This window comes from Anolis carolinensis, chromosome 2 (assembly GCF_035594765.1).
Source record: "Anolis carolinensis isolate JA03-04 chromosome 2, rAnoCar3.1.pri, whole genome shotgun sequence".
Lineage (NCBI taxonomy): Eukaryota > Metazoa > Chordata > Lepidosauria > Squamata > Dactyloidae > Anolis > Anolis carolinensis.
Window position 1 is genome coordinate 19292828 of NC_085842.1, and position 26373 is coordinate 19319200.

At 40.9% G+C, this 26373-nt stretch overlaps 2 protein-coding genes and 1 long non-coding RNA gene across 6 annotated transcripts in view; 1 reads left to right on the forward strand and 2 right to left on the reverse strand.

Moving 5' to 3' along the window:
* LOC100553335 (zinc finger protein 11) lies at positions 1–15451 on the reverse strand. 2 transcript variants are annotated; one of them, XM_062973330.1, is made up of 5 exons: positions 15281–15451; positions 10622–10748; positions 8719–8786; positions 4629–4755; positions 1–3199 (listed from the first exon to the last, which is right to left on the reverse strand). In XM_062973330.1, the coding sequence occupies exons 1-5, from the start codon at positions 15449–15451 to the stop codon at positions 801–803; spliced, it is 2892 nt and encodes a 963-aa protein (XP_062829400.1). In that variant the 3' UTR covers positions 1–800. The 2 variants fall into 2 exon arrangements, with proteins under 2 accessions (XP_062829400.1, XP_008118250.3); XM_008120043.3 differs by having other exon boundaries at positions 15056–15451.
* LOC100553531 (zinc finger protein 347) overlaps positions 15323–26373 on the reverse strand; it is a 21096-nt gene continuing 10045 nt past the window's right edge. Inside the window, exons 5-10 of one of the 2 annotated variants that reach the window (XM_062973334.1) lie at positions 24595–25094; positions 23654–23780; positions 22329–22399; positions 21558–21684; positions 18612–20068; positions 15323–15461 (exon numbers count right to left, since the gene is read on the reverse strand). In XM_062973334.1, coding sequence (XP_062829404.1) covers positions 15444–15461; positions 18612–20068; positions 21558–21684; positions 22329–22399; positions 23654–23780; positions 24595–25094 — 2300 coding nt within the window. In that variant the 3' untranslated portion in view covers positions 15323–15443. Of the gene's footprint in view, positions 15462–18401; positions 20069–21557; positions 21685–22328; positions 22400–23653; positions 23781–24594; positions 25095–26373 lie in introns of those variants that run through there. The other variant, XM_008120039.3, reaches the window with a different exon arrangement.
* LOC134297038 (uncharacterized) lies at positions 15360–23671 on the forward strand. 2 transcript variants are annotated; one of them, XR_010003774.1, is made up of 3 exons: positions 15360–15492; positions 20062–20212; positions 23548–23671. It is a non-coding gene; the product is annotated as an uncharacterized LOC134297038 (long non-coding RNA). The 2 variants fall into 2 exon arrangements; XR_010003773.1 differs by lacking the exon at positions 23548–23671 and having other exon boundaries at positions 20062–20243.

Consider the following 26373-nt stretch of genomic DNA (forward strand, 5'->3'; position numbering starts at 1 on the left):
TACAAGAAAAACACATTGTATTTTTTGCTCTGTACACACAGTTATTTCCTTAGTATACAGGTTTCAGTGATTTATATTTTGCAATAAAATAAAATAAAATAAAATAACAATTTACCTCTTAAGAGTATAAGAAACCCAAAATAATAATACATAACATTGTACATTCAAAGGAACTGATACACAGTACCTCAAGGCAGAAGGCTAATCTGAGCATTATGTAAGCAAATGATTTCTCCACCTCCTACTTAACAGGATTCTTCATTTCTCTTAAGTTGCCCCACAATCCCAGCTCTTGAAGTGTTTCTCAGCTATTCGTCTGCTAGATGTATCACAACCTGGTTAGGTAATAAGAGTAAGGCTTTAGTCAGGCCTTACAAAGAAGATGCCAGTTTAACAGGTGCTGGAAGATGTTGAGGTCCGAACATCCAAGATCATAAAATATCCTATAATTTTGCTGTACAAGGAACAATAGATACAACTACACATATTTTGCCTGGAAAATAGGTGGCAGGATAATCTTATGGAGAGGATGGAGTGAGCTTAGTTTCTTCTGCGTTGAACAAGAATTAGGTAATGAATGCGAATAGTACTAAACAAGAGCCTAACAAAATATAGCTAGAATTTATCACTGCTAAGAGCTATTCACCGATGAAAGAGAAAAACACACTATATCTTTCAACGAATTTTCACATCTGTGAGGCACAGGATTTCATACACTCCTATCATTTCTATGCATCTCCTCCTCCATGGGGTCTCTAATGGGTCACAAGTTGTGCATTCTGAGGAAAACATGTTCCATTCTAGTCGCATTTGTATTGTATTTCTCTTGTGTGGAGTCTCTTGTGGCACACAAGGGATGAACTGTGAGCAAAACATTTTCCACATTCATTGCAGTTGTATGGTTTCTCTCCTGTGTGGACCCTCTGGTGGGTCACAAGGTATTCATTCCGAGCAAAACATTTCCCACACTCCTGGCATTGGTATGCTTTCTCTCCCGTATGGGATAACTGATGTCTTACTAGTTGTTGATTGTGCATAAAACATTCCTCACATTCCTGGCATTTATACAGTTTCTCTCCAGTGTGAATTCTCTTGTGGGCCACAAGGTCTGCATTCCGAGCAAAACTTTTCCCACACTCCTGGCATGTGTAAGGTTTCTCTCCTGCGTGGAGCCTCTTGTGGCTCACAAGGGATGAATTATGGGCAAAACATTTCCCACATTCATTGCAGCTGTATGGTTTCTCTCCTGTGTGGATGTTCTGGTGTCTCCTAAGACATGACATCTGAGCAAAACACCTCCCACAATCTTGGCATCTGTATGGTTTCTCTCCCGTGTGGACTCTTTGGTGAATCACAAGGTATGCATTCAGAGCAAAACATTTCCCACAGTACTGGCATTTGTATGCTTTATCTCCTGTATGGGATAATTGGTGTCTTACTAGTTGTTGATGGTGAATAAAACATTCCCCACATTCCTGGCATTTATACGGTTTCTCTCCTGTGTGGATTCTTTGGTGTCTCACAAGGTTTGCATTCTGGGCAAAGCATTTCCCACACTCCTGGCATTTGTACAGCTTCTCTGCTGCATGAAGTCTCTTGTGGTCCACAAGGGATGACTTGTCTGCAAAACAGCTTCCACATTCCTTACATTTGTATGTTTTTTCTTCTGTATGGAGTCTTTGGTGTCTCAAAAGATTTGACATCTGAGAAAAACACTTCTCACAGTTTTGACATTTGTATGGTTTCTCCCCAGTGTGGATTCTCTGGTGCTTCACAAGGACTGACATGATAACAAAACATTTCCCACACTCCTGGCATTCATATGGTCTCTCTCCTGTGTGGAGTCTCTGGTGGATTTCAAGGCTTGACCTCGTAGCAAGACATTTTCCACATTCATTGCAGATGTATGCTTTAATTTCTGAATGGAATAACTGGTGTCTTACTAGTTGTGGACTGTGAGCAAAACATTCCCCACATTCCTGGCATTTATATGGTTTCTCTCCTGTGTGGATTCTTTGGTGTCTCACAAGGTTTGCATTCCGGGCAAAACATTTCCCACATTCCTGACATTTGTACAGATTGTCTGCTGTGTGAAGTCTCTTGTGGTCCACAAGGGATGACTTGTTTGCAAAACAGGTTCCGCATTCCTGACATTTGTAGGTTTTTTCTTCCATATGGAGTCTTTGGTGTCTCAAAAGACTTGTCATCTGAGAAAAACATTTCCCACAATTTTGGCATTTGTTTGGTTTGTCCCCAGTGTGGATTCTCTGGTGCCTCATACGCTGATCATTCCGAGCAAAACATTTACCACACTCCTGGCATTCGTATGGTCTCTCTCCCGTGTGAAATACCTGGTGCCTTACTAGTTGTTGATGGTGAAAAAAACATTTCCCACAGTCCTGGCATTGAAACAGTTTCTCTCGTGTGTGGACTCTCTGGTGGATCACAAGGTATTCATTCTGAGCAAAAGATTTTCCACATTCATTGCAGATGTATGCTTTAATTTCTGAATGGAATAACTGATGTCTTACTAGTTGTTGACGGTGCACAAAACATTCCCCACATTCTTGGCATTTAAACAGTTTCTCTCCTGTGTGAATTCTTTGGTGTCTCACAAGGTTTGCATTTCGGGAAAAACATTTCCCACATTCCTGGCATCTGTAAGGTTTCCCTCCTCTGTGAATTTTTTGGTGTCTCACAAGGTTTGCATTCCGGGGAAAACATTTCCCACACTCGTGGCATTCGTATAGCCTCTCTCCCTTGTGGAATACTTGGTGCCTTACTAGTTGTTGATGGTGAAAAAAACATTTTCCACATTCCTGGCATTGAAACGGTTTCTCTCCTGTGTGAACTCTCTGATGCCACGCAAAATGTGAACTGTGAGCAAAACATTTCCCACACTCCAGGCATTTGTATGGCTTCTTTCCTGTGTGGAGTCTCTGATGAACCAGTAATACTGATCTGCCAGGAAAGAATTTCCCACATTTCTGGCATTTGTGTGTTTTCTTTCTGGCATGGAATGTGTGATTGTTGAGATGGTGCAATTTATAATTCAAACTGTTTCCTTTACACTGCTTGTGTTTTTTTCCACCACATAGTCTCTTGTGGAAAACAGCTGCTATATTTTGGGTAAAACCTTTCCCACATACGTTGCATTTGAAAGCCCATTTGGCACACTCATTTCTCTTCCTCCAGTTATCTGTTGGGAAAAAAACAGGGGAAAAAAGTAATTCCTCAATATATGTGGAAAGGACACTCGGGGACTAAATGAAAATTATCCTAACCATAAGAGGTCTGTGGGGGATAGGAAGATACATCATAGTTTTTTTTCCTCCCCTCTCATTGGTGCTTTAGGTCTAGGCTTTTCATTTTCATGGGATTTCCAGAACTATATTCCAACCTTGACATATCCACATTCCTAAAGGATAGTAGATATTTTACCTTAGTGTGATTTGCTGTTGTGTTTTTATCTGAAATACCAGGATTAAATGTCATAGCAGATCAATGGGATCCATAGGAGGCATATGAGTACATATGTCCACTGCATCATAGGAGCCGCAATGGTGTAATGGGTTAAACCCTTGTGCCAGCTGAACTGCTGACCTGAAGGTTGCCGGTTTGAATCTTTGAGACGGGGTGAGCTCCTGTATGTCAACTCTAGCTTGTGGGGACATGAGAGAAGCCTCCCAGCAGGATGGTAACATATCTGGGCATCCCCTGGGCAACGTCTCTGTAGACAACCAATTCTCTCATACCAGAAGTGACTTGCAGTATGTTCTGATGTCGCTTCTGACACAATTAAAAAAATTTTTTTCATAAGATTCCAATTCTGATCATGATCACCCCACTTTTGATATCTCTAGAATTTGGTATGAGTTTCTTGTGTTGATGTCTGAAGACCTACATAATCTAACTCTCCTCTGTTTTTCACCCTTATTTCTTTTTATTGATCTGCTCAAGTTCTGAATTCTAGGAATTCTAGGCTATTTACCAGGCATGGGCAAACTTCGATTCTCCTGGTGTTTTGGACTTCAACTCCCACAATTCCTAACAGCCTCCTGGAATTGTGGGAATTGAAGTCCAAAACACCAGGAAGTCCAATGTTTGCCCATACCCGCTTGTCATACAACCAAAGGCTTCCTCATCCATTCTGACTCATTGCTCCATATTCTTGGAGCTGTCGGCCTGAGTATTTGCAAGCTGCTCCTTTCTTCAGTTTTTAAATCTGAATTAAAAATTGTTTATTTCCCAAAACTGTGGGGATTTTAGCAGGATGTTTGCAGCCTTGTATATTTTAATTATACTTATTACCAATTTGGTAAGTATTATATTGTAAGTGGTTTTTCATTTGCATTCTATATGCACAATTTCCCTATCAATTGTACTTTACAGTTTTGAAATGTGTTATTTATCCTCCCATCTGTGTGTGTACATATCCATATTTTAGATTGTGCACGACTGGCAACACTCATTTTGTTTTTACTTGCTTTATTGTAAAGTGGCATGTACATTTGATGGTTCATTATGAATAAATAAATAAATGATCTGACATACCCATCCCAAACAGATATAGTAACAATGATCATTGTATTATAAAACAGAAATCATCATCAGTGAGGGAGCCTTACCAAGAGAGGCCATGATCCCACGTGTCTCCTCCATGATCTGTGCGTGCAGGGCTCTCTGATCAGGGTCCAGAAGGGCCCACTCCTCTATGGAGAAATGGATGGCCACATCCTGAAGGGTCACTGGACCCTGGAGAAAAAGAAAACAAAAGAAAACATTTTCTGCTCACATAAAAGCCATCAAGAAATGAAATGTAACAGGCCTATAGACAGAATTACTTGGTATCACTGATGTAGGGTGAATTCTGTACCCAGAAGATAGAGAGTATACTGTACCTTTATATTGCCAGATCATCATAATGGCTTCAGATCAGATTATTTTTTAATTGATTCTTTCACACTATGAGACCTCTTGACTGTTTGTTTGGATTGATATTTCTCTATTACAGTGTTCCTTCACTATTTCGCGGTTCACTTTCGCGGATTCGCTGTTTCGCAGTTTTTCAATAAACCCTAAAAGAATATTATAAATCATAAAAATTTAAAATTTACAGCCTAAGGAAGGGAGGAAGGAGAAGCTGAAGGGTGAGAAAAGGAGCCCAAGCGGCAACGGGAGGAGAAGGAGGCGATTTATCAACACACAAGTGGTTGATAAAGACTTAAAATAGTGTATAAATATTAAAATAATATATAAATATTAAAATAAATATAGTGTCCCTACTTTGTGGATTTTCACTTTTGCGGGTGGTCCTGGAACCTAACCCATGCGATAAGTGAAAGAACACTGTATTCCTAAATTTTCTGGCCTTTGGTGGAATTAATGACCCAATATTATCAGAATTAGCGGAATTCTTCTATCCTTCTACTATGGGATAGAAGAATTAAACAATGGGCATTTGGAGGGAAAAGGTCCAGAATAAGTGATATATATAGTTAAATGCAAAAGAGGAAGAATTAGGCTGGGAAATACCAAGTTTAGAAGCATACCATGATGCGTTTCAAATTCAAAGACTGATCGAAATACAGTACACTAGGAAAAAATGGGTAAACATGGAATAAATAATATTAAAGAAAAAGAAATAACATTTAAGGCATGAAATAGGAGAGAGGAAACAGAATGTAAGGAATCGTTTAAAGGAACAATGAGAATATGGAAAAAAGAAAGAAGAAATTAAGTCCAGACAATGAAAATAATCTGGCACAACAATACGGCAAATTAATCACAACAATGACGTAAATATAGCCAGAACATTGAGATTAATCGAAAGTAGCTGAGGACTTATACACAGAAGACAGAAATCCTGTAAAGCAAAAAGAAATACAGAACTGGATAGGAGCAGGAAATTGGATCCAAAGTTGGGCTATAAGACAAAATATTCATAGATGGAGGGAATTAGGGCACAGGACAGTCCATTTGAGAAAGTGATAAGGAAATGTTTGAAAGAAGAGGAAAAAAGTGGCAGGAGACTTGTATGCACTAAAGTACACAGAAATCTATAATACGTGTAAAGATACAGTTGTCCTATTACTAACTAATATACAGAATAGAACAATGGTAACAAACAAATTATAATCCTTACAGGCGCATGAGTAATACACAAATACAAACTGTTTACAGTATTACATCAAACATTATATTCATGTTTGTATGTTTTTTCAGTAACAGATAAGTATGTTCAATAACCGAGTACAACACTTTAAATTCCAGACTTGTATGAACAAATTATAACGGTAAAAGAAGAAATAATAAAGGAAATATTTTAAACGTGGAGAAATATGGAAATTGAGAGGGAAGACATCCAAAGGGGAATACGTAATATAGTAAAGGAAAAATACTATGTACTAAGCCAGGCTGTGGCGCAGGCTGGTTAGCAGCCAGCTGCAACAAATCACTCTGACCAAGAGGTCATGAGTTCAAGGCCCGCCCGTGCCTGCGTCTGTCTCTGTTCTATGTTATGGCATTGAATGTTTGCCTTATATGTGCAATGTGATCCGCCTTGAGTCCCCTTCAGGGTGAGAAGGGCGGAATATAAATACTGTAAATAAATAAATAAATAAATAAATAAAATAATAAGAAGGAAAATGCTACAAAAATGGTACAGGAATTCCTGCACAACTTGCACGTTTTTTTACCAGGGCAAAGGACAGGTGTTGGCATGGTTGTAAACAAAGAGGTGTGTTTAATCACATGATATGGGAAAGTGATAGAATTCAGGCGTACTGGAGAACGATTGAAGCAGAAATTAATAGAATGTTAAATCTTCAAATAATAGTAGCTAATAGAAATGTATTACATGCAAGGGTACCATGAGTGTATAATGTGCAGAAAGAAAGAGTGGTTGACAAACTAATAGCATGTGTGCACGTTGTTTTAGTGAGGGGTTGGTGTCCTGTCGCACCCAAGCTGCTCTTAAGGTATTTTTGGCGTTAACGTGTCTAAACTTTCTGTCAGTTTGGATGCTGGATGCCTTCTTTAAGAACAAGGGACTCCACAGATATAATGCCCACGCTGTTGCTTTTAGGGAAATGATAACAATTTATTAACAGTTCTTGGGTTTAACTCCACCTAGGTACTAGCTTGGTTTCCCCACAACAAAGTTCATATTTAAAACTTGAAAGGTGACCTAATGATTTCGAAGCTGCCAAATGTGGATATTTCTGGGGAGAAAAGATGACAGTTTCCCTTGCTCTCAGACTCTGGTAGAGGGGCTTCTAAGGCCCAAGGCGTTAATCAGTCGCTGTTTAACTGTTGGTTGATGAAAGGTAGAATTCACTGGTTGCAAATAGACTGGTTAAAGGTAAGCTGGTTTGAAATAATAATAATAACAACAACAACACTTTATTTATATTCTGCCCTATCTCCCAAAGGGGACTCAGGGTGGATCACAGTACACTTATACGGCAAACATTCAATGCCGTTTGGACAGACAGGGCAGCATTCAATGCCATTATTAAACATACCACATATGCAGACAGACTGTAGAGGCTATTTAACATTGTCCTGCTTCCAGCTTCATGAGGATATGCTCAATTCTGGCCACAGGGGGAGCTGCCGCTTCATCATCCACTGTGACACCAAGTCCTTTTTGATGGTAGTATTTCCTCATGTTCTTCGCACACTGCCAGCAGTTTATTTATGGTGTCATAAATTAAGTTAAATTAGCCTCCCCGCATTAAGCGGTACCTAGAATTCTCTACTTACAGACACAGCTGTTTTTGAGCTGCTTAGGTGGACAGCAAGCTAGGCTATTAACAGTTGGGAGCTTAACTCCGACCCTGGCTTCGAACCAACAACCTCTCGTCAGTGGTGATTTACTGCTGCTGGCTATTAACCAGCTGCATCACAGCCCAGGCTGGTTGAAGTAACTGGTTGTTAAGTAAAATGAACTGGTTGAGGTACCTGGTCATAAGTATTGACTTGAGATAGCTTGTCAAAGCCTGGAACTCTGGGATCAACTGAAGATACGTCCTGCCTCTAGAATTCCCCAGTGATCTATAACGGCTCCTTTTACCTCAGGCAGAAGGGGGCGTGGCCAACTAACTGACACAAAATGGCTCCCTTTTCCTCAGACAAAAGCACAAACAAAATGGCTGCCACAAAACAGGAAGAGTTTTCCTAAACTCCACCCTCCTAAACGAACATAAAACTACAGGTAAGGAAGCCAAACAAAGAGAAACTGGAACTCAGTAGGAAAGACAAAACAAAGTGGACTCTGACAAATTGGTATAATTATATAGCAAAGATGTTAAATGTGGAAATAACAAATTGTAAATTGAACAATACAGATAAAATAGAATTTGTTATAATAAGAGCATGTGGGATCTAGTTAGGAATTACTTAGAGAATGTATTAAGATGCAGAATGGAAAAACTGAGATTACAACTGATATTTCAAATGTAATTTCTGTAGTTTATTGTACAAACTGTATGTCCAAGGGGAAAGGGTGGAGGGCGGGACAATGAAACAAATAAATAAAATTGGGGAAAAAATTGACGGAATTCTTTCAAGATTAATGAGGGTACAGTGAGCTCATTTGCCACCTAAGGGGAGGTTTGCAAAGTTTGTGCATAAGGTGAAATTAATGACTACTTTTCTGACAGAAAACAATTTTTAAGATTTTCCCATCCATCTCCTTCCCTCACTCCTTCTTACCTCAGTTGTTTCTGCTCCATCGCAAAGAGGAGACGAATGAAGACTTGACTGTGGCACTATTTCCAGCCCTGTCGGAAAGACCAAAGTGGGATGGAAACTGATCATACCAGTTTGTTTCAGAGGCTCAATTACTATTCTAAAAAGACACTTAAGATAAATACACTGTTTTGAAGATAGTAGAACTTTTGGGAGCCCCCAGTGGCAGAGCGGTTTAAACTGCTAAGCTTTTGAACTTGCTGACCGAAAGACTGGCAGTTCAAATCTGGGGAGAGGGGTGAGCGCCCACTGTTAACCTCAACTTTTGCCAACCTAGCAGTTTGAAAACATGCAAATGTGAGTAGATCAATAGGTACCGCTTCGGTGCGAAGGTAACAGCGCTCCGCACAGTCATGCCAGTCGCCACATGACCTTGGAGGTGTCTACGGACAACGCCGGCTCTTCGGCTTAGCAATTGAGATAAGCACCAACCCCCACAGTCAGATACGACTACACTTAACGTCAGGGGAAACGTTTACCTTTACCCTAGCACTTAGTAAAATCTATAGGGCATTTTGATCCAATTCTCAGGAGGCTGGACTGGGATATGAGGCATTCTGCAGTTTGCATGTTTAACCCACTGAGCCACCACGGCCCTTATGCATGCCTTCAATAAAATTCAGATTGTTCATAGCACAATGCATGCTAAACTACTTCATTCACTCAGGAAGTAGTTTAGCTCCTTCACGAAAATGGGAAAACTGGGAATCTCTCTGAATTGGTGCGGGAATGGGCCACCGCCCTTGCAGTCACTGAGGTTGTGGGAAAAGCGAGTACTGTGCACCACTTCGCTTATCCTGCAGAAATTAACTCCTTTTCTCTTCCTGTGTGCCGGAGTCTCCCTTTTTATTTATTTATTTTTATTTATTACATCATTTATATCCCACCCTTCTCACCCGCAAAGGAACTCAGGGCGGCTTACAATAAACACACATATAAAAATTATACAATACACTATAAATCAGATTAAAATTATTAACTTACATCAACATTCATAAAAACATTCTAAAATACAAATGGTTGTGTTCAAGTTCAAAAGACTGGGTCTGTCAATTGAGTTCTGGAGTACATAATAATAATTAGCGCTGCTAATTCTTATTTGAAAGCCTGGCGCCACAACTAAGTTTTAACCTTCCTACGGAAGGATAGGAAGGAGGGAGCCTGCCTGATTTCACTGGGGAGGACGTTCCATAGGCGGGGAGCCACTACTGAAAAGGTCCTGTCCCTTCCACCCAGGCAAAGGAAGGAAGATGCCATGGGGACCAGAAACACACTGTGAACAGAAGCGGAAGAGGAACCAGCCCCGATGGATCTCAATCCTCCTCCTTTTTCTGTAGGCCTAGAGCGCTCATCTTTGTTTGTCTGGACACAACAGAGATTTGCAGAAGGCAAGAAAAGGAACAGGAGACTTATCCATGGGGATCTCCTCTTACCTGGGTGCTGCAAGTCTGTTTTACCTAGGAAAGGAAAGGTGATGCAGAGACTCATTGTATACAAACCTCCCAATATCTCACTTGCTTGCCTCTTACGGATGGGGCTGCTATGTGAATGTTTACATGGCAATCAACTTTAGAAGGCAGAGGAATTTCAAACTCACAAATAATCCAAACTCAGAGTGGGAAACTCACAAAAGAGGAGGGCTCACTGTACACAATTTTGTGTTGATTTCAATACACAAACCTTATGCTACAACACTACAGTTTCATACTGAATGCCCATGATCCTGCCTGCATCCTTTCACTTCTACAGTTTTAAAGTGGTTGTTAATGTGCTGCACCAGACAAAAAAGGTTGCACTCCTTCCAGAAGGCGAACTTATGGACGTGTAAAACACAAGAATGATTCTGCCAGAGAGGTTTCGTTCTTACCCTGGAAGGCAGCACTTTCATCTCCCTCTTGCTTTATCTCCTTCCACTCGGGATTCTGGTTGGTGTCTGATACTGAGGCCTCTGATGCATGGAGAAGAGACTGAACTTCCACACAGAGATTTTTTGACTGGCAAAGCAAGGAGAAAATGAAGAAAAAAATTACACATCCATACACAAACATATGAAGAAGAACTCAAACAATTATATAACAACAACAACAACAATTTTATTACCTGATTCTCCTTGTGGCTCAAGGCAGGGTGCAACAAATTAAAAAACAAATGAATGTGATACAGTAAATTACATAAATAAACACACACACACACACACACATATGAAAACCTATTTCAAACACAAATACAGAATTGACAAATGGTAGCAATAGACTGTAAATCAAAACTCATGATTTAAACTTGACTGGGTAGACCTTCCAGGAGAGATGGGTCTTTCTATCATTTTTGTCAACTATTCCTTTGAGGAAGGAATTTCATTTGACCTCCAATATCTTGCATAAACTATTCTTGCCGTGGTCATTAGATAATTAGATAGAGTATGTTTATTTCTCTCTAACTTTATGTTGATGATGCCTAAAAGAAATTATTCTGGTTTCATGTGTAGTTTTATCTGTAAAATCTGAATTTTCCCATGTATCTCTCCAATACTTTTTTGCCATGTTACAACTCCACCACATATGAAAAAAGGTACCAATTCCGTATTAGATTTCCAGCATTTGCCATTCATATTCTTATTACATTTTGCTAATTTACTTAGGGTAATATACCATTGGTACATCATTTCATACCAATTTTCTCTTATGTCATATGCATAGTATATTTCAATTCGATGTTCCAATTTTTTTCCCACTCTTCTATTCCAATTGTGTGGCCAACGTTACCCGCCCACTTCACCATGCATTCCATGACAGTTTCTGTTTCCATTGGCTTCCATTTTTTGTGCTCAACCAGGGAATCTGTTAGGCAGCAGGGTGGATGGTGTACTAACAGATTCCCCAATTATCCCTGGATTTCCTTTTAATGGAAATCTGCTTCAGTGAAGATCAGCAGCAAAACAAGGCCTCAGAAATAGCCAGGCCTCTCTGAGTACAGAGCCATCTTCTTTCCAGCCAGTACTCAGTAGACACACACAGAGAGAAACCTGTTCAAACCGATTCTCCAGCAGCAGGATAGCAACAGTTTCAAAATCAATTCCCATGTCCTTGCAAACTCAGCCAATTGGCTTCATGCATCAGACATGGCTATTTCAGTGTGCATTTGATTAATTCACCAACATGATAGACCCTTTCACTGAGACATTACTTCTTAGCACTTTAACCCTTTCCTACCTTACCATATCCCATATAGTCCCAGTTGACTCTCCGATTCTTGTTTATGCACTTTATTAAAGCTTTGGATATTGTGTTTTATATGCCCAACCCCTTTTATCTCCAGTGGTTGATGCTGTATTATTACTCATTTGTTCTGATTTTATGTGTTTTATTTTATTTTTAAAATGTTTAAATTGTTTATTTTATTTATATTATTACTGTTTTGTTTTGATATTCATTGTAATTGCTTTATTCTGTTTTGTTTTGGGCATCGCCCCATGTTAGCCGCCCTGAGTCCCTTCGGGGAGATGGTGGCGGGATAGAAAAATAAAGTATTATTGTTATTATTATTATTATTATGGAGGAGTCTGGTGCACTCAAATCCTGTAGACCTCCTGATTTGTTATTGGGCCCAGATTCCAATTTAACCATGCTATAACGGATCTGACCTACCTGGGGAAAAGTTGGTATGTGGCCTGCTTCAAAGGGTTGGTTTGTGAGCAGCCATTTTGTAAAACCAGGAAGTTAGGCAGATATTTTGTGGCTCCCATTATACAGCACAGCCAGGGGAGGAGCCATTTAGCAGCTATTTGCATGGAGCAGCCTGATTGGCCAGATGTAAATGAGCAGGTGCTAAGGCATGAGAGTGGGGCGGAGCTAAAACGTCCGTTAGAGCAGTTATTCCTGAACATTCTAGGCAGTTAGCTGAGGACAGACAGCTAATGAAGATAGCTGGATACTCAGAGAGAATAGTTGGTCCTAGTGAGGTTTTTTTTAAAGTGCAGTTTAGGTTTTAAAGTGCAGTTTAGTCAGGATTACAGAGTCCAGTTTAAGTTTTAAAAGTCAGTTTTTGGAAGTAATTTATTAAAGCCTTTTGGGAAGGAAAGACTGAGGAAATACATTAAGCAAAATCATACAGAAACATTTTGAAGTAATAACTTCTTCAGAAAGCAAACAAAAGCAATTTGTAACCATCAAGCATTTGTACCATATTTATAAGGAGCATAATGGGTTAAAACCAAGTTGGGTTGCTGACCCGAAGGCTGCCAGGTTCAAATCCAACCCAGGGAGAGTGCAGATGAGCTCCCCCTGTCAGCTCCAGCTCCATGCGGGGACATGAGAGAAGCCTCTCACAAGGTTAGTAAAAACATCTGTGCGTACCCTGGGCAACGTCCTTGTAGACGGCCAATTATTTCACTCCAGAAGCGACTTGCAGTTTCTCACGTCGATCCTGACATGAAAAAAAAACCTCCCAAAACACCATATTTATGTTCCTGAAAACCATCAAGCTTATGTACCTCAAAAAAGTCAAATACAGTGTTCCCTCACTACTTCGCGGTTCACTTTTCACAGATTCACTGTTTTGTGGTTTTTCAATAAACTCTAAAAGACTATTATAAATCATAAAAAATTACAATTTACAGCCTAAGGAAGGGAGGAAGGAGAAGCCAAAGGGAAAGAAAAGGAGCCCAAGTGTCAATGGGAGGAGAAGGAGGCACACGATTGGTTGATACTTAAAATAGTGTAGAACTACTAAAATAATGTATAAATATTAAAATAAATATAGTGTCCCTACTTCATGAATTTTACTTATCGTGGGTTGTCCTGGAACCTAACCCCCGTGATAAGTGAGGGAACACTGTACACAAATACCCTTTTTAGGGCTGAAAAAGCTCCCCTCGGCTTATACTCGAGTGAGGGTCCTGGCCGACTTCTATTCAGGTCAGCTTATACTTGAGTATATAGGTATTCAGAGTTGGACAGTCTTATCTTATTAAAGTCTTATTATTTTAAATTACAGTTTTATATAAATATTCAAAAACATTTAACCTACTGATGCCTCAAATAATGCAATTTTATTAATATCTATTTTATTTTTGAAATTGACCAATAGCTGCTGCATCTCCCACCCTCGTCTTATACTCGAGTCAATAAGTTTTCCCAGATTTTGTGGTAAAATTAGGTGCCTCGGCTTATATTCGGGTCGGCTTATACTCGAGTATATACGGTAGTTCTTGTTTCATCACATGCAAAGTCTCACTCTCATCTCTAAGCCTCAACATAAATAAAGCAAGGCTCCTCAACGCAAAAGGTGGCAGCAGAAATAAACTCCCCTGTAGTTCCATTACATGATTTGGTGGCAGAGGTGGGATATCAAAATAAAGATCCCCCATGCCATTGTCATATTAGCATATAAATGCTAAGACACACAGACAAGAGTAGAAATGAACAGAAAAACTTTACTCTTGATAGCAGAGATGAAACACAAACTCGCAATGTCGTATACAAAACAAGCAGTTCAGAAAAAAAACCTTACAGTCTTTGTAAGTAACACAAAACAAGACATCTTCATCTTAAGTCAAATGAGAAAAGCAAAACATAAACCTTGAGCAAACAGCTATTCCACCATAGCCTCCTTTTAGAGCAGCACAAGGGCTTCTCTCCTACTTGCTCCTTAGACAGAGTCTTTGAGCATAGATCTCCTCAGAGTAAAAAACTCTCCAGAACTATATTCTAAAAACCCATACAGTTATACCTATCCCATTGGGTGAGGTCCAAGATTGCTGGTTGACCTACATTACCAGCTGCACCTAGTAATTACCATCATAAGGTTTTTCTTCAACACACATACAGTTGGTCCTGCTACAACTTACTGTAATAGTTTTAACTATTATATTCTATACCGAGTTTTAACTTTGCTTTTGACAGTGTTTCTTAATACCTACATGTATATGTTCCTATTCTGACTTTTGTTCATTTTTTGGTGCTGGTCGTCAACCGAAATAAATATATAATTTGTTAGCTAGTCCAGCAGCCAATAAGATGTTGCTAGGAGCATATCTAGCTGGATGACTCGTAATGGCCACTTGAATTATAGCAGGTTTTACTGTTCAAAGTGGGAGTAGGCAATTTCTGGGTATACAGGCTGTCCCCTAGTTACAAAAGAGATAGGTTCTGTAGGTTTGTTCTCAGGTGGAATTTGTAAGTAGGAACATGTATATTTTTTAAATTATAACCCTGCACCCCTCTTGTTAGAAAGGCAGGATATACATTCAATCAATCCATCTGTTGAACCCCACTTTAGAGACACCAATAAGGAATGCTCTCACCTGTTCTTCCTGCTTCTTGTCCTCTGCCCGACTCAGGAGGAAGCCTTCCGCCAGGGCCACCGCCTGGGAACAGGTTTCTGCCCCACACTCTCGGACCCAGCTCCCCATCTCTGGAGGAAGGATGCTCAGGAACCGTTTCAGGACCACCAGGTCTAGCATCTCAGCCTTGGTCAGTTCTTCTGGATTCAACCACAGGTGGCAGAGATTGTGGAGACAGCTACATACCTTGCGAGGCTCCGCGCCATCCTGGAAGGAGAACTGCCTGAAGAGCTGATGCTGGATGCCAGGACTCATAAACCTCTGCATGGTTCTTTCCCAGACTTCCCCACTGCTCTCCACAGAAATGCCGTCACATTCCCCGTCTGCTTCAGGCCAAGCGGTCTCCAACTCAAACATTTTGGAAACACTGTCCAATGAAACAGCCAACAGGACTCAAGGTAAACTTCTGTAAACTCTGCTCCAAAACACTGTAAAGTCAAGATGTTGTTATGTTGCAGATTAAGGTACTATGTCAAAAAAGCTGAAAGCAATAAATATCTTCCAGGAAACAACAGTCTCCTCCCTGAAGGAAAGCTAGATGAATGAGTAGAATAGGTTTGAAAACTAGGGATTTATTTTTCATTTTTTTCATTCCCAGGGAAATTTTCCCCTCTCCATCAAATCTAAGATTCACCTTTTTAAAAGCTCCTTAAATTGGGGGAAAGTGTGCTTTAGATTCAATAAAATATGGAAGCTTTGGGTTCTGCCCTCCAAAAGAGATGGAGGACTTATTCTGCTTTTTAAAAAGGCTCAGATAACCCAGATATTGTGGATTATCTGCCTTCATATTCTGGGTTATATGGCTGTGTGGTAGGGCCCTTAGAGTTACTGCAAGGTTATTTTGGTTGTTACACAATTGGCCCCTTCCACACAGCAGAATAAAATCCCACACTATCTGCTTTGAACTGGTTATATATAGCAGTTTGGACTCAGATAATGAACGGCCCTTCCACACAGCCCTTTATCCCAGAATATCAAGGCAGAAAACCCCACAATATTTGCTTTGAACTGGTTATATGGCTGTGTGGAGGGGCCCCTAAACTACTTTAATTGTGTAGCAAGCTCAGCTATATAAAATTTCACCCCTTTTAATCACCATCACTTGCTCCACCAGACAAGTCACATGCAAGAATTTACCTTAATTCATTCTTCTGTCTTTCAGTGTATCTGCACTATCAATGTAACATTGTTTGACACCACTTTAGCTATCAGAGCTAAAAACTTGTTTTTTTCCAGCTTTTTATTAATTTTATATGTTAGGTTTTATGTAATGTGTTGTTGATTTTATATGTTGTTGTGTTGCATTTTATGTATTGTATGGTACCACTGTGTTATTTTGTGAGCCACCCCGAAGTCCCTATGGGAGATGGTGGCGGGATATAGAGATTATTATTGTTGTTGTTGTTATGGCTCAGTGCTATGGACATGTGGCAGTGTTATTTTGTAAGCCGCCTCGAGGCCCTATGGGAGATGGTAGCGGTATATAAAGTTTATTATTATTATAATAATTGTTGTTATTGTTATGGCTCAGTGCTATGGACTCGTGGTAGTTGTAGTTTAAAAAAGTCTTTAGGCCTCTCTGCCAAAGAGTGCTGATGCCTCTTCCATACTACAAACCCCAGGATTCTATGGCATTGAGCCATGGCAGTTAAATGCTGTCAAACTGCATAATATTGACAATGTAGACCCAGACCCAGCCTTCTTGGATTCCTAACATACTATGGTCTCTTCCCCTCCTTCAAGAATCACTGCAGAAAAAAGCAATAAAAACCTCCCGCCTCTATGGGAGGAACGGGAGAGTGGGTGGAAAGGGGGCTGTGATGACAGATTGCCATCTCCACCCAAGGACTCACCAGGAGGAGAGGAAGGCAGCCCTGGGAGGAGGAGGAGGAGGAAGGCCAAGAGGGGGAAGAAGAGGCTCCTCTGCTTTGGAGGACTGGGCGCCTCCCTCCTTCCCACTTCCTTTTCTCTCTAGAAATCCCTCTCTCTCCCCTTAACCCTTCCTTGCCCCATTCAGCTGCAAGGCTGGTTCTCTGCTTTCCAGCTGAGCTCCAGATTCCCATCAGATCTTTCTTCTCCCTTTCACCTCCATCGCTTCTCTCCTCTCCTCCCTTTTTTCCCAGAGTCCTTTCATTGGCTGGTTTGCTTTCTGAAAAGAGGCAGTGTTTCCCTGAAACATACACACACACACACACACACACATATAGCCATGTATAAATATGTGAGGGGATGTCATAGGGAGGGGGGGAGCAAACTTGTTTTCTGCTGCCCTAGACTACTATGCAGAACAATGACTTCAAACTACAGGAAAGGTGATTCCATTTCTACATTAGGAATTACTTCCCCACTGGGAGAGCTGTTCGGCAGTGGAACTCTCTGCCCTGAAGTGTGACGTAGATTCCTTCTTTGGAGACTTTTAAGCAGAGGCTGGATGGCCATCTCTCGGGGGTGCTTTGAATGTGATTTTCCCACTTCTTGGCAGGGGGTTGGACTGGATGGCCCACAAGATTCTAAATAGTGTCTCTTATCTTTAGAAATAAAATATATTTAATAGTGGAATTTTAGAAGTACAGTAGAGTCTCACTTATCCAACATTCGCTTATCCAACGTTCTGGATTATCCAACGCAGTAGTCAATGTTTTCAATATATTGTGATATTTTGGTGCTAAATTCGTAAATACAGTAATTACTACATAGTATTACTACATATTGAACTACTTTTTTCTCAAATTTGTTGTATAACATGATGTTTTGATGCTTAATTTGTAAAATCATAACCAAATTTGACGTTTAATAAGCTTTTCCTTAATCCTTTCTTATTATCCAACATATTCGCTTATCCAACGTTCTGCCTATATATGAGATATATATGAGATAGTGCATTGACATATCTTTGTCCCTAACAGTTCAAAGAGATATCTAGGTATATCAGTGTATTAGATTTGATAACACATTAGAATCACGCACCTAAACCCATCTGCACTGTTGGGCAAGAGATCCCAGTTGGTGACAGAGGAGGGAAAGGCAGTGGTGGCCATAAAAAAGCTGTGGAGACTGATGGCAGCTGCGAAAGGGCTGATGAGGCCAGATGAGGCACAACTTCCCACTAGCCTTTTTGTTATGACTATCAGCATCCTACCAGGACTGAAGGAGGGACACAGTTTCTCACCAGCGTTTTTCCAGCTAACACCACCTTGTGCCATGAATTCATTTTAAACCTTATAAGTGTTCTTTAATCGATTTTCAGTGGAACAGAGTCCATTAGGCACTTTCAGAGGAAGGAAGCAGACACACAGACACCAGTTACTAGTTTTATAATATCTATATTGGTTGCAAAGACAAAGGAGAAGTATCACATTTCCTCCAACATTCACTCACATACAGCCAACATTCATACTCACTATCTCTCCTCCGTTCATGCCTGCTGCAGGGAGAAGAGAGGCAGGTGGAGAGAGCTTCATTCCTACAGATCTGGCACAAATAAACACTCCTAACATTTTAATGACTTTTTTCTTACGTGAATCATCTCATGACGTGCAAGAGCTGAACTCTGAGCAAAGCATTTTCCACACTCCTGGCATTCGTATGGCTTCTCTCCTGTGTGAAGTCTCTTGTTGTGCTTCACAAGATATGAATTCTGAGCAAAGCATTTCCCGCACTGTTGACATTTGTATGGTTTCTCTCCTGTGTGCAGTTCATTGTGCACCACAAGATATGAACTCTGAGCAAAACATTTTCCACACTCTTGGCATTTATATGGTTTCACTCCTGTGTGAAGTCTGCTGTGTTGCGCAAGGGTTGAACTCTGAGCAAAACATTTCCCACACTCTTGGCATTTGTATGGTTTCTCTCCTGTGTGAATTCTCCTGTTGTGCTTCACAAGATATGAATCCTGAGCAAAACACTTCCCACACTCCTGGCATTTGTACGGTTTCTCTCCACTGTGGACTCTCTGGTGACTTATTAGTTTTTTCCTGTAACCAAAATACATCCCACACTCCTGACATTTGTATGATTTATCTTCTGTGTGAAGTCTCTTGTGATATGCAAGGGATGAACTGTGAACAAAACTTTTTCCACACTCACTGCAGGTGTATGGTTTCACTCCAGAGTGGACCCTGGAGTGGTTTAGAAGGTTTTCATTCCGGGTAAAACATTTCCCACACTCCTGACATTCATATGCTTTGTCTTCTGTATGGAGTACCAGATGCCTTACTAATTGTTGACGGTCAACAAAACATTCCCCACACTCTTGACATTTGTACAGTCTCTCTCCTGTGTGGAGTCTTGTATGGCTTAGAAAGCGGAGGCTGGGAGAAAAGAACTTTCCAGATTCCTGGCATTTATATGGATATTCTCCTGCGTGAACTCTCTGGTGGCTAACAAGATGTGCGTTCCGAGTAAAACATTTCCCACACTCCTGGCACTTGTATGGTTTCTCTCCTGTGTGAAGTCTCTGATGAGCCACAAGGTTTGCTTTCTGAGAAAAAGATTTCGCACACTCCCAGCATTTATATGGTTTCTCTCCTGTGTGGGTTCTCTCGTGTCTCAAAAGGCATGACATCTGAGTAAAACATTTCCCACACTTCAGGCATTTGTGTGGCTTCTCTCCTGTGTGGAGTCTCTGATGGATCATAAGCACTGATCTGCCAGCAAAGTGTTTTCCACACTCGTGACATTTGTGTGTTTTCTTTCCTTTTTGGAATACTTTATGGCTCCGGTGGTGCAATTTGTAATCAAAACGGTTTCCTGAGACTTTACATGGAATGTGTTTTTTTCCACCACAGAGTCTCTTATGAAATGCAAGTACTCTATTTTGGGCAAAACCTTTCCCACATAAGTTGCACTTGAAGGCTTTCTTTCCAGCACAACTTTTTTCTTCTGTATGGACTTTCTGGTGTTTCTTAAGTTCCCGTTTGTGTCCAAAACACTTCCCACACTTGACACAGACATTTCGCTTCTTACAGTTTTCTGCTGGGAAAAAATGGAAAGAACATAAAAACGTCATTCCTCGCTGGACATGGAAAGGACTCTCAGGAAATGGGAAAAGGGCTCAATAGAAATTATCCTAAAAACAACAGAAGCAGAGGGCAGCTTTAAGACCCCACGGAGAGAAAGGTAGGGCATTAATAAAGCAAATAACAAATCATCATAATCATCATAATCTCTTTCTTCCCATTGATACTTTTTGCTCCAGTCTTTTTATGCTTCATGGGATTTCAGGAACTATAGGTATGGAAGAGCAGGATTCATTAGTAGCACTGCCTCAGCTCTTCTTAGCTTCCTAACTCCAGGAGGAAAAGAGAACCGTTAGCCTCAATTAAAGCTTCTGTGAGAGGGTTGGCAAGGAGGCAAATAAAAAGTCTGCTTTAAACTGGATTATATGTGTCTCCACTGCCAGATAATCTGAGATAAGAAGATAACCTGGGATCAGATCCTGGGATATAGTGCAGTGTAGAAGGGGCCACAGAGAGACTGAGGAGGATCTCAGGTCTGTTCACCATAACTCCTAACTTTGGAAAAGAACCGAACTGCTGTACAACTAAGACAAGTATGACACCTTGTACGAGATGACCCTGATGTTTTTTTCAGTATATCCAGGGCGAACCACATATCAAAACAATATAATATCCAAACAACATCCTGGCCTGCAGTTAGGATCCAAAACAGCCTTGGCTTCAGAGTAGAGGGGGAGGTTGGGGCAATGCTGAGACTAGAAGTAATGGAGGAATTAGAAAGTCCCTGAGGAATCAGCCAGTGTTAGTGCCCAAGCCAGATGGAAATGTACATTTTTTGCATAAATTTCTCTCAAGTTAATGAGGCGCCAGAGTTTGATGTTTTTACCCTGTGTAGAAGAGATGTTAGAACCACTGGGGTTTATCCAATACTTGACTTCATTAAGGTTTACTGGCACATTCCCCATGGTCCACAGACAGCTACATCCCAATGGTTTTATCATGTTATTTATACGCTCTTTGGCTTACATGGGGTGCCCACTACATTTCAACAGCTAGTGAACACTGTCCTGCCACCCATGCAGTATTGTATTGTTGGCTACATAGATGATATTCTTTCCATTCTCCCTGGGAGACTCTTCCAGACTATTCTAGATGGGTTTGGGAGGTTCTTTTTTTTTAAAAAAATATATTTTATTCAGGTTTTTTGGGTTTGGGAGGTTCTAATAAAAGCTGGTTTAATGGTAACCCAAAAAAATGTAAGTTGGAGAAGACCCAGTAGTTATAGAATAATACAGTTGGGTCCAGCCTGTCCCTGCTTAAATAGATCAGGTTGTACATTGGACATGCCCTCAAGCAAAATAAGATGTTTAGCAATTATCAGGGCTAAAAGGATATTTCAGGAAGAAGTACTGAGAAGAAAATGTAGTTTTCAATAGGTGGAATGATTTTGGATACTGATCCCACTCATTATAAAACCAGAATGATCATCAGTGAGGGAGCCTTACCAAGAGAAGCCACAATCTCACAAGTTTCCTCCATGATCTGAGTGTGCAGGGCTCTCTGATCCACATCTAGAAGAGCCCACTCTTCCAGGGAGAAATGAACAACCACATCCTCAAAGCTCACTGGGCCCTGGAGGAAAAAGAAGACATTTCCTGCTTACAGTTCAATAAAGGCCCCTCAAGGAACAAAGGGTTGAAAGCTTAATGTTGGATGATAGACAAGTCCATTACCAGAGGCCTAGATTCTGAATATAATAATAATAATAATAATAATAATAATAATAATAATAATAATAATAATAATAATAAAGCGGTTGCTGGGAAAGAACAATGAGAAAGGGCTATGGCTTTAATACCGGAATTGCAATATTTCTAGATGATTTTGGTTGGCCATAGTGGGACACACAATGTTGGACGACTTGGAGCTTTGGTCTGGCTCAGCAGGGTCAGTGTGATGGTTTTAATGGAGATGATGATGGTGGAGGATCTACAATGTCCTTTATCCCAGGATCGGATTTCAGATTATCTGCTTTGAACTGGATTATATGAGTCTACACTGCCATATAATCTGAGATAAAACAATAATCTGGGATCCGATCCTGGGACATAGGGCAGCATAGAAGAGGCCTTATTCTACAAGCTAATAATGATGGAACATTATCTCACTGACATATAGATATGACACGAAATTTACAAAGCAACCAGGGATGTGAGCCTGGAATTGGCACACCAAGGGTGCCCTAGTCCTTTTCTCCCAGGAATCCTGCTCCTTACCTCAGTTGGTTCTGTTTCATCACAAGGAGGAAGAGACGACTGAAGATTTGGTTGTAGTGTCATCACAGACCCTGAGGGAAAGAACCAAAGTGTGTGTTTGTACGTATGCAAACTGATTACATTGGCTTGTCTCAGAGATTCAGCTATCACCCTAAAAAGGAACTGGGAGAAAGAAACCCTTTGCATTTTGCATTCAGTAAAATCTGTTTGGCATTTTGGCTCAGTGCTTAAGAAATTGGATTAGAGCATGAGGAATTCCAGTTCTAGCTCTCACTTGCCCGTGGCATTCGTTGAGAGACCTTGGACAGTTTCTTTCTCTTCGCTTAACCTATTTCATGGTATTATTTTGAGGCTAATATAGTGAAGAGTAGAGAAACAACGTCTTGTGTCCCAGGGAGCAAAGTTCAGATATCAGTATATTGAAAGAATGAAAATCAAAGATGAGAAATCATACTGAAGATTAACCACTTATCCTATGAAATGCCTAGAATAACACTGGCCAACATACATTTTGGTCCCTAAAATGTGAGCCCTATTTATGGGTATATTTGACTTGCTTATTTTAAAAAATAGCTCAAATTTCCCATTATCAGTGCAGGTTTTTGAGATACAAAACATATGTCATCTACCAGTCACCATTTGCTCGCCCATAGAAAACCATGATAACTATATCTAAGAAACTGGAGATGATGTAGTCTATCAAATATAATATTCTGAATTAGCACCCCAAACAACACCAAGGTGGTTTAAAATATGAATTAAAAAGACACAGGGACTAAGAATACTTAAGGTTTAAATTGTCACATCAATAAATATTTATTGTCGAAGGCTTTCATGGTCGGAATCACTGGGTTGCTGTGAGATTTTGGGATGTATGGCCATGTTCCAGAAGTTTTCTCTCAACCTTTCACCCACATCTATGACGGGCATCTTCAGAGGTTGTGAGGTGCCTCACAACCTCTGAGGATGCCTACCATAGATGTGAGCGAAACGTCACTCACAGCAACCCAATAAATATATGTTCAACTAAAAATGTTTTCATCAGTCAATAGAAAAAAAGACAAAAAGCTAACCTTAGCTCCTGTCGAAAAGAGGTCCATAGCCTGGGAGCAACCAACAAGACAGCTTGCTTGAAATATGCTTCCCCTAGGCAAAAAATACTCAACTTTTCTCAGGGGGGATTATAATAATTTTGTTTCTTATCCACTTCTCCTCACAGCTCAAGGCGGGTTACATCACTATGTGCTAAAACACATAATCGAAACATAATCATTTAAAAAGTGTAAAACACAAGACGAATTATGTCAAAGAGGATTTATTCTTACGCTGCAAGGGCACAGGACCATCTTCCTTCTGCTTGAGCAATTTCCACTGGGGATTCTGTGTTCTGTCTGACGGAGACGCATTGGATGCAGGCAGGTCTGACTGAACTTTCACACAGGGGTTGTTGGCCTAGAGAGCAAGGAGAATTAGAAGTCCATTTTTAAGTGGGTGATTTCTGAACTTGGATGAGAGCACATTCTACCCCTGAACCCAAGAAGGGGAAGGAAGGGGAAACAAATGCTGCCATTGCAATGTTGTCATACTGCCATATCTGGTTATACTGCATTTGTAGGAAGAACATCTGGAGCTTTCTTTGAAAACATGGGACAGAGGGAGCCTGGGTCTTGTTTAAAAGGAGAATTATTCTGCTAAGAAGCTTTTGAGAGTTAGGTAAAAGGTAAAGGTTTCCTTTGACATTAAGTCTATGTGTCTGACTCTGGAGGTTGATGCTCATCTCCATTTCTAAGCCGAAGAACTGGCATTGTCCATAGACACCTCCTAGGTCATGTGGCCGGCATGACTGCATGGAGTGCTGTTACCTTTCTGCAGAAGTGGTACTTATTTATCTACTTACATTTGCATGTTTTCAAACTACTAGATTGGCAGAAGCTGGGCCTAACAACAGGAGCTCACTCCACTCCCCGACTTTGAACCGCCGACCTTTCGGTCAGCAAGTTCAGCAGCTCAGTGGCTTAACCCACTGTGCTACCAGGGTCCCTCCACTTCAAAAGAAGGTCCATATTCCTCACATCCCTTGCTTTCAAAGCTACTTGTGGGGACATCAAATTTCAATAGAATAGCAACATAGTTAGAAACAGCTATAGGAGGCTAATATATGGGAAAAGATGCTAATAACCCCACACTGGCTGCCATCTTGGGAGCAGACAAGATTAATCTGTCAGCAAATCAGTATTAGCTTTGGAGACATCAAGATTGTTTTTACCTGTTCTTCCTGCTTCTTGTCCTCTGCCTGACTCAGGAGGAAGCCTTCCGCCAGAGCCACTGCCTGAGAAGAGGTCTCTGCCCCACATTCCCCGACCCAGTCAGCCATGTCTTGGGGGAGGATGGCCAGGAACTGTTCCAGGATCACCAGGTCCAGGATCTGATGCTTGGTCTTCTCATTTGGCTTCAGCCACTGGTGGCAGAGATCATGGAGGTATCTGAAAACTTCTCGAGGGCCTTCACCTTCTCTGTAGAACCGCTCAAAGTGTTGATGCTGTATTTCTGAGTTGGCCACATCTTCGCTCAGAAACCACTGTAGAGTTCTCTCCCAGAACTGCCCACTGCTTTCAGCAACCACAACATCAAGCCCTCCTTGGGCTTCAGGTTCAGCTAAGTCAGGTTTGTCTACGCTTGAACGGTTGTCCAAGGAAGCGGAGAACGGTATCCAAGTCATTCCTCTGCCCTTTCCTCTCTCGGGGCAAAGAACCTCTGTCCAAACCTCTGTAAAGCCAAGATGTTGGTGTGTTACTGCACTACATAGCCAAGATGAAGCACAGAAGAATCTGATAAGCAACCAATTCGATTCCCCAAAGGAAAGGAAAGTGATCTGAGAAGGCTTTTTCACCCATGATCCACAAAGCTAGGCCTTGATTTATTTGAAAACAAAGAATGCTGCACTTGCTCTTAGAGCCAGGGTTTCTGCCCGTTTAGTTCCCTGCCCCACTTTCCACTGAACTAATCCTTTCCCATTCTGCACCTACAGGCCCCATTCAGTATCCCCACTTGATTCCTTCTATAAAATTATCTTCAGGTTATATGTGTAAAGTATATACATGGGTCTCATCTCCAAAGTATCATTATGTGTGTACATGTCTAGAGGTTTTTGAAAATCCATAACAATTCTGGTTCTAAGCATTACATATGATACTCAATCTGTATAGATATTACTGTTGTTGTTATTATTATGTTCTTTTTATAGACTGACTTTTCCTCAGCCCTGGGAACTCATGGTGACTGACAAAAACCCAATATAGATAGATTTCAAATCAATACAAATACAGAAATAGTTATAATAAAAATATATGTTCAACATCTTTATGAATGACTTAGATGAAGGGTCAAAATGATCTTAACAGATTAGAGAGACAGGCTGCAACTAACAAAATAAGGTTCAACAGAGACAAATGCAAGATACTTCACTTAGGCAGAAAAAATGAAATGGAAAGATATACAGAATGGGGGACGCCTGGCTCGACAGCAGTGCGCGTGAAAAAGATCTTGGAGTCCTCGTGGACAACAAGTTAAACATGAGCCTACAATGTGATGCGGCAGCGATAAAAGCCAATGGGATTCTGGCCTGCATAAATAGGGGTATAGCATCTAGATCCAGGGAAGTCATGCTCCCCCTCTATTCTGCCTTGGTCAGACCACACATGGAATCACACTGTGTCCAATTCTGGGCACCGCAGTTGAAGGGAGATGTTGACAAGCTGGAAAGTGTTCAGAGGAGGGCAACTAAAATGATCAAGGGCCTGGAGAACAAGCCCTAAGAGGAGCAGCTGAAAGAGCTGGGCATGTTTAGCCCGCAGAGAAGTCTGAGAGGAGACATGAGGAGGACCATGTATCAAGATGTCAGGGGAAGCCATAGGGAGGAGGGAGCAAGCTTCCTTTCTGCTGCCTTGGAAACTAGGACACAGAACAGTGGCTTGAAGCTACAGGAAGGGAGATTCCACCTGAACATTAGGAAGAACTTCCTTACTGTGAGAGCCTGTTCAGCAGT